The sequence below is a fragment of the Cnephaeus nilssonii genome, assembly GCF_951640355.1.
Source record: "Cnephaeus nilssonii genome assembly, chromosome: X".
Lineage (NCBI taxonomy): Eukaryota > Metazoa > Chordata > Mammalia > Chiroptera > Vespertilionidae > Cnephaeus > Cnephaeus nilssonii.
Window position 1 is genome coordinate 35,370,247 of NC_137071.1, and position 14,356 is coordinate 35,384,602.

General features: G+C 43.0%; 1 protein-coding gene across 1 annotated transcript in view; it reads right to left on the minus strand.

Moving 5' to 3' along the window:
* The window catches only part of ATP7A (ATPase copper transporting alpha), a 204,527-nt gene that overhangs the window by 71,552 nt on the left and 118,619 nt on the right, over positions 1 to 14,356 (minus strand). The window contains exon 5 of the mRNA XM_079765248.1: positions 839 to 1,045. Within this exon, the coding sequence (XP_079621374.1) occupies positions 839 to 1,045 (207 nt within the window). The remainder of the gene's footprint in view (positions 1 to 838; positions 1,046 to 14,356) is intronic.

A 14,356-nucleotide genomic window follows, 5' to 3' on the forward strand; every position in this document is an offset into this window, starting at 1 on the left:
CTCACTCCTGATTGGCTGGTGGGCATAGCAGAAGTATGGTCAATTTGCATCTTTCTCTTTTATTAGTGTAGATTAAGTTATTATAGTATTATTTATATTATTTATCTTCTTATTGTTATTATTTCATATCCTTACTTATGATTTATCTTTTAGTAACAATGGCTAGTAATTTAACCTACTTTTTCCCACCCCTGTAATTCTAAACAAACCTGGTTTTAGTCTTATGCTTGCTCTAGGTATAGTAACAATTTATGTATTCTAGTAGTCAGTTTTACACATAACTTTATCAGGAAATTTGCATGTTTTTTAAAATACATTGCACCCAAGGTCCATAAAGAGTAATAATCTTGCCCTAGCCAGTTTGCCTCAGTGGATAGAGCGTTGGCCTGCGGACTGAAGGGTTCCGGGTTTGATTCCGGTCAGGGGCACATGCCTGGGATGCCGGCTTGATCTCCAGTGCAGGGAGGCAGCCAATCAATGATTCTCTCTCATCATTGTTTCTATCTCTCTCCCCCTCTCCCTTCCTCTCTGAAACAAATAAAAATATATATTTTTAAAAAGAATAGTAATCTTATGTATTTCCTTTTTATATTTTTCCTACAAGTTCCATTGATATTAAAATGTGATCATAAAGCAAACGAGATAGGAACCATATATAAGGGAACAAAACACTAACAACAACTGACTGTCAGAAACTCAAGGCTGTCCTGAACATTACTGATAGTCTTTAGGAGGTCTTGGCAAGAATTATAAACATGGTAACAAAACACATACAAAGACAAAAAAGTCAGAGTCCTCAAACTAGAACATAAAACAACAAGCTTTAAGAGTGTCTCACCTTCTTCTCGTCTTAAATTCCGTTCAATGTTTGCTACACAGGAAGCACAAGTCATACCGGTGACTTGTATGTAACACTTAGATGACGTCTTTGCCTCCTCCTTGTTGTGAATTGGTGTCATCATTTTAGCATAAAATTCATTAGTTGCAGTCAAATGTGGCATTTCTGACGAGGGCTGAGCTATTACTACCAATGGCTCATTTGTACCTGGTAGACAGGGAAAGATTCTTTTCATTTGAGGTATTCTCCAGCTGCATCCTAGTCATTCATCACAATCCACCACCAGACACTGTCAATCCATTCCTTTGAAAGCAGCATGGACCTATGTTATCTTTACACTTTCTAGGAAGTGACTTCTAATTTCAATGCTGTTCATCCCAGTTTTAAGGAAAGTCTAAACTGAGTAAATAAAACTTTGGTTATATCAAGTTATTTCAGCCATTATTTCCACCCCAAACCCTAGGTAGAGAGTAGTTTGTTAATGGATAGCTCTTATTTTTATAGCAGATTTTTATCACCATGCTAACAATTTGCATACTCGTATTAAAGCAATTCATGGTATAGTAAATGGAACCAAAAGCAATTTACAAAACAGCATTGCAGTATAATGTTATTTAAATTTTTGAGTGTATGTATATATGAAAACATGCATCAGAAATCCTGGGAGGCTACAAACCAAACTATGAACAGTGGCTACTTCTGTTAGAACAGGAACAGAATGACAGACAAATAAACAAATTTACTCTATAGACACTTCTGTATTGTTTGAATTTTAACACTAATATATGGTATTTTTAAAACTAAAATGTCTTTGTGGACAATGGAAGAAGAGACAAGGAATAAGTTAGCAATAATCTTAATTTTGCACAAAGGAGTACTTAAGAATCTCTTTGTAGAATGCTTATGGTATTTGGAACAGTGGGAAGTGCCTATCATCCCAGAAGCTCCCCTGAAGTCTCAAAAAAGCTGCTATTTCCGTTTTATTCAGTGCAGTATTAATCACCTCCCAGAAGGAATAAATTAGACTGTCTAGCATATCCATGCATCTGTAAAAAAAAAAATCTAAAGATTTTCTACTCTCCTGAAGAAATAAGGAAGAAAAGAAGTGGAAATTTCCACTAACCTATCTAACTTGTTCTTTCTTCCCCTTGAGCACAAATCTGGTTCATATCTATATGGAGAGCTGACAGAGGAAGCCCTACATAGCAGAATTGGTTTTTAGGATGCTGAAGAAGGGCATCTTTGAAGAAACTTTAACAAAAGCCTGACCATTTCTCTGATGAATGTTATGACATAGACTCCTCAAATCAGTATAATAATGGCTCTAAAATTTTAATGCACACACAGTCACCTGGGGAATCTTGTTAAAACGTAGATTTGATTCAGTACATGTAGGATAGGAGCCTGAGATTCTGTTTTTCTACCAGTCTGGGTAAAGCAATGGACACTTTGAATAGCAGAGGCCTAGATTCTTCCAATTCTGAAATTACTCAGTCTTGAGTGAATCACTCAGACTATGAGAGCATCATTCAGAACATAGCGGGCAAAATTTACCAAAGAATACCGTAATGTTAAAGAACTCACAAAGGAGGCTCATTTGCCCAAAGGAAATAGCTTTGACTTTGAAAAAAAACACATTTTAATCTCACCAGGATCTTACTTAATTCTCTCATAATTACTACCAAGACTTAATTTTTTGAACTTGGACAATGAAAAATGTTTATACTGCGAATTAGTTTGTGTCTTATTCCAGAAGAAGTTAGTTATTTCAGGCATGAGAGGTAATCTGCAATTTCCACACTATAAGTACAGTATTAAATTAAAATGTCATAAAAATAAAGTAAGTCATAGAGGCAGTCCCTTTTAGTTACACTGGCATGACCTCTCAACACAATGTATAGGTTAAAAAGCCACAATGAATTAAGTGGGTATAGTTTCTTTAAATTAGCTTTTCTATCGGCTGTCGCAACACTTATTCCTAAATGAATTCAAAAGAAAGGTTAACTTTCCTGCACTTGAGGCACCAATCAGAAAAGATTCTAAAAATTTCAAGAAAGGGTTTCCAATCCGACCCTCAAAACTGGTAGGTTCAGTGTCTAAACTAACGTGAAGAATAAATACATAATCAGAAATGGTTTAAAAACAATTATAAATATCATGTCTACAACTTACTCTCAAATGATTCAGAAAAAGTTATATATGTGTGTTTTTATTTATGTGTATGTATAGATGTCTATCTGTTGGTAAAGAGAATGATAAAACAAATGTGGTAAAATATTAACAACTGGGGAATGTGAGTACAATTGGTAAACAGAAATTCTTTGTACTATTCTTGCAGCTTTTCTATAAATTTGAATTTAAAGATAAAAAAGTTACAAAAAGGAAAGGAATTTAATCAAGTATTTTGTTTGCTTTAACTGGTTAGTGAAGACAACTTCATATATTATGTCTGCTTAAGAGAATGATGAGATTGATGGTCATAAAAAGCACCCCAATTTTTTCTCATTATCTTCTTTAATATTTACGGCTTATCCAGGACTAGTAGGACATGAAAATGAAATGTGCTGATCTCTGTTTGGGTCAGGTCACAGTGGTATACAATGGATCAGTACTGACACTGACATTCAGAAAATGGGTAACAACAATTCTGGTGGCATCTTAAACACTGATTGATCTCTAGCAGAAACACAGAATACAGTCATTTGATGTCAAACTTTTATCCCAAAAATATGGGTCACTGTAGCCACTATTCTACCTATTCTTTTATGGTGACATTCACTGTGCCAAGGGTTTGTGTTTTTTTTTACCTATTCACCATGGCCATCAATGTGTTTATGAGCCCTAACAGATGCATGGCACATAACAGGCTCCTGGCAATTATTTGCTGAATAATCAAATCCTAGCACCCTTAACAATAGTAGGTTGAAGTAAAAACCATTATTAAAAGTTACTGAACAGCTCTGGCCGGTGTTGGTAAGTGGTTACAGTGTTGGCCTGCGCATGGAATGGTCGTGGGTTCGATTCCCAGTCAAGGGCATGTACCTGGGTTGCAGGTTCAATCCCCGGTCCCAGTTGGGGCATGTGTGGGAGGCAACCAATCAATGTGTGTCTCTCTCACATCAATATTTCTCTCTCTCCTCTCTCTCTCTCTCTCTCTCTCCCCTCTGCTACCCCTTCCACTCTCTCTAAAAATCAATGGAAATATCCTCGGATGAGGATTTAAAAACAAGTTACTGAACATGTTGCATTCATGGTTCTGAGGACTAGGTAAATGACAGACATGGTGCCAGCACTATCAAGTACTCTTGAATTCCACTTACTGGTCTGATCAAAATGTCTCCTATTGCTCAAGTGCATCTTTGAATTAATCTAAGGTAATTAGAAAGTTCAACTTTTGCTGCACCCATATTTCTTTTAATTTCTTTATTAAGTTATTACATACATGTCCTCATCCCCCCCTTAGCCCCCCCATGCACCCATTTCTTATATAAAACCTCATACATGCTATTTTAAATTATATTATTTAATGTTATATTATTGCATTAAATGAACAATGTTAATATACTATAGATTAAATTCAGAGATTTTATTCAAAGAGGTCAACGCAGCAAATTATTCAGACAAGTGCTTCTCAAACTTTAATGTGTATATTAATTACCGGGGGAGCTTATTAAAATTCAAATATAGACTTTGTTACAAAAATATAGACCCAAGTGAAAAGAACAAATTTCATTTTGAGGTCCAGTCTGAAAGTTTGTGCAGTCATTGCTTATAATATGACAGATACCAGATTTGATCATGAAAAATATTTGTTTCATACCGTATGTAATATAATTTGGGTTTCTATCCTATCTAATAATAGCATACCATGTAAATTACCATCACTCCGCTACACCCACGATTGGGCGGCGGAGGCTGGGGGGCGGGACTCAGGGTGGCCTATCCGGCCATTGAGAGGCACGGATCCGCTGCCACTGAGCGGGGCTACGCTGCTGTAGAGAGGTACAGGGGGCGGGACTCCCGCCCCCTGTGCCTCTCAACGGCCAGATCCAGGCCGCTGAGGGGGTCCCACCCCCTGCGCCTCTCAACAGCAGGGGAGACCCCCTCAGCGGCCGTGGATCATCAAAAGTGGGGGAGCAAGCTCTGGCCTCAGTCAGCGAGCCACGGAAACCCGGCAGAGGATGGAGAGCAGCGACGAGGAAGACATGGAGAAGCACCGCATCCACCTACGCCCCGTCGCTCTGCGCACACGCTGCACCTCCTGCCCTGTGAAGTCCGGGTTAACCGGCCCGCCCCTGTGGGGCGCTTTTTCACCCCGGCCATCCGTCAGGGTCCCGATGGACTCGAAGGGCCGCAGTCTGAGGGGCGAGGAGGTGGAGGTGCCGCCTGGCCTGCTGGGATACATGATGGTGAGTCCATCGGGACCCTGACGTGCATGATTCAATCATGCACTGGGCCTCTAGTATATATATAAGAGGCATAGGAATATCACAGCGTAAGTAACTTGATTGACTGATATTGATGTAAATTAAACTTATTTATGTAGTGTTCATCATTGACAACGTAATACATCATGTATGCCAAAATATTTTAATTTAACAGAAACTCTGAGGAATAATTCAACATGAATTAGTGAAATGTGAATCAATATAATTTCAAATATTGTCATTTTGAACATTTAAAAGTTGTGATGATAGATACAATTAAATTTTGCTGAACTAATTTTAGTCATTTTTTATGGCTACCTGATAGAATTTCACTTCCAATATTTCCAATTTAAATTTTTCTTCTTGTTTATTTAATAATTTCCTTTTACAATTATAGATTCTTATAATTTATTCAGACTTTTAGTATTGGAGGCTTTTTAACATTTTAGTATTCTGTATAAATTTTCTAATAGGGAATTATTTTCTTTATCAAAATGAGAATTCTAAGTAGGAATATAAAATTGTACAGCTACTTTTAAAAAGATTTTGGCAGTTCCTACAAATGTTAAATATGTTCACCATATGACCCAGAAATTCCACTCCTACGTATGTACCTAGGATAAATAAAAACATATATTCATGCAAAAAATTGTATACAAATTGGCCATAGCAGCATTATTTATAACTAGAGGCCCGATGCACAAAATTCGTGCAAGGGGCTCAGCCCTCACAGCCCAGGCTGCCTTGGCCAGCCCTCGCAGCCCTGGGCAGCCCTTGCAGCCCCGGCTTCATCTGGAAGTTAGTCCAGACGGTCATTCTGCTGTTTGGTCTAATTAGCATATTAGCTCTTTATTGTATAGGATAGCCAAGGAGTGGAAACAACCTAACTTTATATGAGTTGATAAATGGAGAAACAAAATGAGATATATGCATACAAAGGAATACTATACAGCAATAAAAATAAATAATGTACTGATACATGTTATGAACATTTGCATACCTTGAAAACATTATGCTAAGTGAAAGCAGACACAAAAGGACAAATGTTCTATGATTACACTTACTAGTACATGGTACCTAGAGTTGTGAAATTCATAACAACAAATATAGAACAGTAGATAACAGGGGCTGGGGTAGGGAAAATGGGAAGTCACTGCTAATGAGTATGAGGTTTCTTTTGCAGGTGATAAAATGTTCTAAAATTAGATAGTAGTAATGGCTGCAAAACCATGTGAATATAGTAAAAACCACTGGATTGTGAAATTTAAAATTTTTTTAATCCTCACCTGATGACATTTTTTCCATTGAACCTTAGAGAAAGTGAAAGGAAATGGAAGAGATGGACAAAGATAAACATCTATGTGAGAGACACACATCGATTGGTTGCCTCCCACATGCAGCCTGACTGGGGCCAGGGATCGATCCTGCAACCCAGGTACATGCCCTAGACCAGGAATCGAACAAATGACCCTTCAGTGTGCCAGCCAATGCTCTAATCGCTGAACCACACCAGACAGGGCAGACTGTGTACTTTAAAAGGGTGAATTTTAAGGTATGTGAACTCTATCCTGACTTTAAAAAGTGAGAATTCTATAATTTCTACCTTTTGTAATGAATATAAGAATGTTTAGTATATCTCTGGGTCTTCTTCCACTAAAACTTATCTACCATAATAATTTAAGCTGGATTTAATATAATTTTTTATGCTTCTCAATTTTAGTGAGCTTGAAAAAATTATTTTATTTGATATCCTTCATTTTGATCAGAAGAGCAAAGGTTACTGATGACATTGTCTGGGAATTTGTTATACAACTTTTCCATTGTTATTTACAGCAAGACATTTCATTAGGGCATTTCCAGTTTAATTCAAGGCTATGTGCAATTCTAATTCAAAACATTGTATATACATTTTTTGTTTCAGTTCAAGGTAACAACTGTCAGAAAATAGGAAGACTTTGGTCCAGGTCTAGAATAAGCTGAATGCCTAAATTTAAACTCATGATTTAAATGTTAGGATTTCTTTTTACATTTTTTCTTTTTAAAACAATATTTGCTTTTCCTATTATATATACACTAGAGGCCCGGTGCATGAAATGCGTGCACGGAAGGGGGGGATGTCCCTCACCCCAGGCTGCACCCTCTCCAATCTGGGACCCCACTCACAATCCAGGACTGCTGGCTCCCAACCGCTTGCCTGCCTCTGCCTGATTGCCCCTAACCGCTTCTGCCTGCCAGCCTGATCACCCCCTAAACACTACAATGCCAGCCTGATCGATGCCTAACTGCTCCCAGGCCTGCCCGACTGCCGCTAACTGCCCTCCCCTGCTGGCCTGGTCACCCCTAACTGCCCTCCCCTGACAGTCTGGTCGCTCCTAACTGTCCACCCCTGCAGGCCTGGGTCCCCCCCTCCAACTCTCCTCTCCTGAAGGCCTGGTCCCCCCAAACTGACCTCCCCTGCAGGTCTGGTCCCCCTCAACTGCCCTCCCCTGCAGGCCTGGTCGCCCCCAACTGCCCTCCCCTGCTGACCCAGTCACCCCTAACTGCCATCCCCTGCTGGCCTGATCGCCCACAACTGCCCTCCCCTGCTGGCCTGGTCCCCCACAACTGCCCTCCCCTGCTGGCCTGGTCCCCCCCCAACTACTCTTCCCTGCAGGCCTAGGTCCCCCCCAACTATCCTCCCCTGCAGGCCTGGTCCCCCCCCCCCAATTTCCCTCCCCTGCGGGCATGTTCCCCCCCCAACTGCTCTCCTTTGCAGGCTGGGGCAGCCCCAACTGCCCTCCCCTGCAGGCCTGGTCCCCCCAACTACCCACAACTGCCCTCCCCTGTCAACCATCTTGTGGCGGCCATCTTGTGTCCACATGGGGGCAGCCATCCTTGACCATATGGGGGTGGCCATCTCATGTCTTGGAGTGATGGTCAATTTGCATATTACTCTTTTATTAGATAGTATATATACCTACATACATTCTTGTCATAAAAAATCTTAAAATACATAGAAAAGTACAAAGGAAACAAACATCACCATTATCCTACTATGCATTAATAAACACTGTCAAAATTTTAATTTCCTGCCAGGAATTTTATTAATTCATATACATAAATAACAATATATGGTATAAAAAATCTTTACACATATGTTTATTACTGATATACATCTCTTTAGCTTTTCTTTTTTACATTTAACAAAATATGTGACACTTTCCTCTAACATTAAGTACATTTAATACCATAATATTTATGGCTTCATAACATTTCATCATATAGATGTATCATTATTTATTTAAGGTTTCTAGTTTTTAAATAATCATGTAAACATCCTTATGCATATTTTTTTAACTTTTTTTTTTAAATATATTTTATTGATTTTTTACAGAGAGGAAGAGAGAGGGATAGAGAGTTAGAAACATCGATCAGCTGCCTCTTGCACACCCCCTACTGGGGATGTGCCCGCAACCAAGGTACATGCCCTTGACCGGAATCGAACCCGGGACCCTTGAGTCCGCAGGCCGACGCTCTATCCACTGAGCCAAACCAGTTTTGGCTGCATATTTTTTTAATTTAATAAATCTTTATTGTTAAGATTATTACAATTGTTTCTCCTTTTTCCCCACATAGCTCCCCTCCACCCGGTTCCCACCCCACCCTCTGCCCTTACCTCCGCCCCACTGTCCTCATCCATAGGTGTACGATTTTTGTCCAGTCTCTTCCCGCACCCCCACACCCCTTTCCCCCTGAGAATTATCAGTCCACTCCCTTTCTATGCCCCTGATTCTATTATATTCACCAGTTTATTCTGTTCCTCAGATTTTTAATTCACTTGATTTTTAGATTCACTTGTTGATAGATATGTACTTGTTGTTCATAATTTTATCTTGACTTTTCTCTTCTTCTTCCTCTTCTTAAAGAATACCTTTCAGCATTTCATATAATACTGGTATGGTGGTGATGAACTCCTTTAGCTTTTTCTTATCTGTGAAGCTCTTTATCTGACCTTCCATTCTGAATGATAGCTTTGCTGGGTAGAGTACTCTTGGTTGTAGGTTCTTGCTATTCATCACTTTGAATATTTCTTGCCACTCCTGTCTGGCCTGCATAGTTTCTGTTGAGAAATCAGCTGACAGTTGTATGGGTGCTCCCTTGTAGGTAATTAACTGTTTTTCTCTTGCTGCTTTTAATATACTTTCTTTGTCTTTTGCTCTTGACATTTTAATTATGATGTGCCTTGGTGTGGTCCTCTTTGGATTCCTTTTGTTTGGGGTTCTGTGTGCTTCATGGACTTGTAAGTCTATTTCTTTCACCGGTTGGGGGAAGATTTCAGTCATTATTTCTTCAAATAGGTTTTCAGTATCTTGCTCTCTCTTTCCTTCTGGCACCCCTATAATTCTGATGTTGGTACGCTTGAAGTTGTCCCAGAGGCTCCTAACACTATCTTCAAATTTTTGGATTCATTTTGCTTCTTGCTTTTCTGGTTGAGTGTTTTTTACTTCTTTGTATTTCAAATCTTTGACTTGATTCTTGCGTTCCTCTAGTCTGCTGTTGGGTCTCTGTATAATATTTTCTATTTCAGTCAGTGTATGTTTAATTTCTAGTTGGTCCTTTTTCATATCCTCGAGGGTCTCGCTAAATTTATCGGACTTTTCTAGAAAATTCTTGAAAAACCTTATAACCGTGGTTTTGAACTCTATATCCAGTCGTTTGTTTTCCTCCATTTCTTTTGTTTGTGATCTGTTTCTTTGTCTCTGCATTTTTGCTGCTTCCCTGAGTTGGTAGGGTAGCTTTGTGTGCTAGGTGTCCTATATGGCCCAGTGGGTCGGCCTCCCCAGTTACCTGAGGTGGACACTCTTGGTGCACCCCTTTGTGGACTGTGTGCTCAGCCTTGTTTTAGTTAAGTCTTGATTGTTGTTGGTATCACTGGGAGGATTTGACCTCCAGGCCAATTGGCTTTGAGGATCAGCTGTGTCTACTCCGGGAGAACTTCTGTGCTGGAGACAGCCTTATGAGACAAGACTTGCAAAATTGCAAAAGCCTCTGTGCTCAGCTTGGATGGGGCAGAGTCTCAGGGCTGAGCAGACAGTCTTGGCTTCCCGTCAGCCCTGCCCTGTGAGGCCCCTGGGTCTCAATGTCCCTCGGTAATCACTGCAAGCACCTCTGAGAGAAAGCCGCCCTCGAGTTTCGCCCGCTGCCAGACAGTCCAGTTTCTCCCCCAATGAATCTGGATTCCCAGATTCTTGCCCGAAACTGGAGTTCAGCGCAGTTGGGAGCTTCTGGTTCCCTCCAGCTAGAGAAAGCCAGCGGCACACTCAGCAGTCAGTCCTCTCTGCACGCACTTGTGTGCGCGCCTCCAGACCTCTGCCTTTCACGGCTACCCTGAATTTCCGCCTGACAGTCCAGGTTCCCCCCTTAAGAGTCTGGGTCCCCAGGGGATCGCCCGGAACTGGGGTTCAGTGCAGTCGAAACTGGAGTTCAGTGCAGTCAGGAGCTTCCAACTCCCTCCCGCTAGGGAAAGCCAGCGGCAACCTCAGCAGTCAGTCCTCTCTGCACGGACTTGCGCGCGCGCCTCTAGACCCCTGCCCTCCGCAGCTCCCCCGAGTCTCCGTGTGCCTTTCTCTCTACCTGACAATCCAGACTCCCCCCGAATGAGCCTGGGTCCACAGGGTCTTGCCCAGAACTGGGGTTCAGTGAAGTCGGGAGCTTCCTTCTCCCTCCCGCCAGAGAAAGCCAGCCAGGCACTCAGCCACCCTTCCTCTCTGCGTGCGTATCTCCATACCTCAGCCTTTTGCAGCTCCTCTGATTCTCCGTGAGCTTTTCTCTTTCCTTCTAGTTGTAGAATTTCCACTCAGCCAGCTTTCCTGTGATTCTGGATGATGTCCATTCTGTCTTTTAGTTGTAATTTTGAAATTGTTGTGTGAGACAGCAGTTTAGGTGCTTACCTATGCCGCCATCTGGGTTCCTCTCCCCTTATGCATCTTTGTATATACATCACTGACTACCTCCATAGGACTTATTTCTAAAAAGTGGAATTACAATGCCTATTACTCATTTCTCATTGATAAAAGACAAAAGAACCAGCAAAATGGAGATAAAAGAACATTAGGAAAATCAAAGGAAAAAGTGATGAAGATACCAAGATAGCTGCAGAGTAGGTTGAAGATAAACTCACTTGCTCCTGGCCCCAAACCAGATTTAAAAGTAAATTACAGAGCAACCAATCTGAATAACCAACTGAAAGCTAGCTGAACTGAAATACTATAATCAAGGATTTACAGAAGAAGCCACATAGAAACTAGTAAGAAGGGCAGAAATGCAGAACAGGCTGGCCCTCATACCCACATGTAGGGATGAAAAGCCAGAGGGATATCTCAGCTGCAAAACTCCCTACACCTAGGAGTGAGGGGTCTCAACCCAGTGCAGGGATCCTCATCCCAGAGTGACAAAGAAGGGAAGAGGAGCCCACATAGCACCTGCTGGGGCAAATCAGTGGAGATTCAGAGAAGACAGTCTGCTAGAGACCCAGAAACCAACTTTCCAAGGTTGAGCACTCCTATTGTTACAGCACCAAACTGAGGAGAACACTGCCTGGTCCTCGAGCTACTGGCCACACCACTCTGCCAGGCTCAGGTCCTACAGAGTGCTCTACTGACTGTACTGAGCTGAGACCTTTGGAGTGCTCCTTTTCTTTTTCTGGAGAAGCTTTTGGTGGAAACTCAGACAATGATTGAACTGTGTCACTTTGGAAAGAGGACCATTCTTCCCCACCCCGAGTGCATACCTGTTCCCTTGCCCAACCTGTTCAATCACTGGGCCTACGCTGTAGGCCCTACTGAGTTCAGTCATGCTGGGGGGATTGCAGAACACTGGGACTTTTGGAGTGTCTTTCAGGCAGGCTTTTGTTTGGGAGTTAGATGGGAGGGGGCTGAGTTGTGTGACTACATTGCGAGGGAATCACTCCTATCTCCACTGCAAGTTCAGCCCACACTATCCCAGGAAAGGAGAGAAGTGTCTGCCCTCCAACATGTTTGCTGGCAACATCCCCAAAAGAAGATTGTTTGGCCTTCCCAAGTCCCAGTGACCCCACCTGGCTGAGCTCAGTTCTGCAGGGGAAGGGTGTGCTGCTAGGAGATGGGACATTCAGAGTGTGTTTCCCTCGGCTACTGTCTGGAACCGGGACAAAATACTTGGGCCCATCCTGCGGGATTGGTCAATACCACCCCAAAGGGAGACTCTTTTGATCTATCTGCCTGAGTCCCAGTGACTCCATCCTGTTGAGCTTGTTCCTACAGAGGGGATGGCTGGCTACACCCAATCTGAACCTGTGGCATGTTCCTCCAGGGTGAACTACAGTTGGAAGCTCTGACAGAGACAGAGTTGTTTGGCTCTGGAGTAGGGGCTACTTTGCCCTCAAATGATTGTATGACTGTGTGGCCCCAAGTAGGGGACCCACTAGCCCCATCCTCCTGACCCATCTCACCCCACCCTACTGAGCTGATAGCCTGTAGAAAGGTCTGTGCATCATGGCCAGTCTGGGCCGACTCTACAGCCTTTCTTTCAAAGGCTCTAGAGAAATACCAGGCAAACTCTAGGGGAGGCAGAGTAGCTGACAAGTGAAGGCAGACCTCAGGGAGCCTTGGACTTTTTATAGATACTAGAGGCCCAGTGCACGAAATTTGTGCACTGGGGGGGGGGTCCCTCAGCCCAGCCTGCACCCTCTCCAATCTGGGACCCCTTGGGGGATGTCCTACTGCTGGTTTAGGCCTGATCACAATCCGGGACTGCTGGCTCCCAACCGTTCGCCTGCCTGTCTGCCTAATTGCCCCTAACCACTTCTGCCTGCCAGCCTGATTGCCCCCTAACCACTCCCCTGCCGGCCTGAATGCCCCTAACAGCTCTCCCCTGCAGGCCTGGGCCCCCTCAACTGCCCTCCCCTGCAGGCCTGGTCGCCCCTAACTGCCCTCCCCTGCAGGCCCAGTCGCCCCCACTGACCTCCCCTGCCAGCCCAATCGCCCCCAACTGCCCTACCCTGCTGACCTGTTTGCCCCCAACTGCCCTCCCTAGCCGGCCATCTTGTGATGACATGGGTGAGGCCATCTTGTGACAACATGGGTGCGGCCATCTTGTGACCACATGAGGGCCACCATCTTGTTACCACATGGGGGCGGCCATCTTGCAACCACATGGGCATTGCCATCTTGCGACCACATGGGGGCGGCCTTCTTGTGACCACATGGGTGCGGCCATCTTGTGGCCACATGGGCATGGCCATCTTGTGACCACATGGGGGCGGCCATATTGTGACCACATGGGGACAGCCATCTTGTGCGAGGGTGTGGCGGTCAATTTGTATATTACCTCTTTATTATATAGGATGTGCCCAGCTCTAAGCTGGAGGAAGCTGACCCTTGTACACAGATTGGTCCCTCCCATACAACCCAGGACAAATAGACAGCCACACACAGAGAATGACATGGTAGCACCAGATAGGTAGCCAAAGGCTAGTTACATACAACATCAGACATCGACCTGTACCTGAACCCTGCCCAAGTGAATGCAGAACCAACACAACTAGTGGTGGGCTTCAGACTACACTGGAGCCCAACCTAACTAGTCACATATGTGGCACACCCAAAAGGGGATTCTCGCAAGCACTAGACCCTGCTGGGAACAAATCCACCTCAGGGGCAGCCCCTGCACAGTGACTCATATATGGTGATCAAGATTTATCCTTATAGTCATCCAGCCTGAAGTGTTAACTCCACCAACAAAAGAACCAACAGCATTCAAGATACAACTACAACAGGAGGATTTACCTAACTCACAGGAAACATCCCTGGAGCATTGAGCTCAGGTGATCTGGAAGACTGTGCCACTAAACTCAGCAAGACACTTTCATCATAAAGCAATTATAACACATTTGGGGGTCATTGCAGAGCTAACCAATACAAACAGACAAAATGGGGAGATAAAGAAATATACCCCAAATAAAAAGAACAAGAGAAATCCCCAGAAAACAAATTAAATGAAATGGAAGCAGCCAAGATATGAGATTCAAAGTTTAAAACAATGGTTATAAGGATGCTCAACCAGCTTAGGGGAA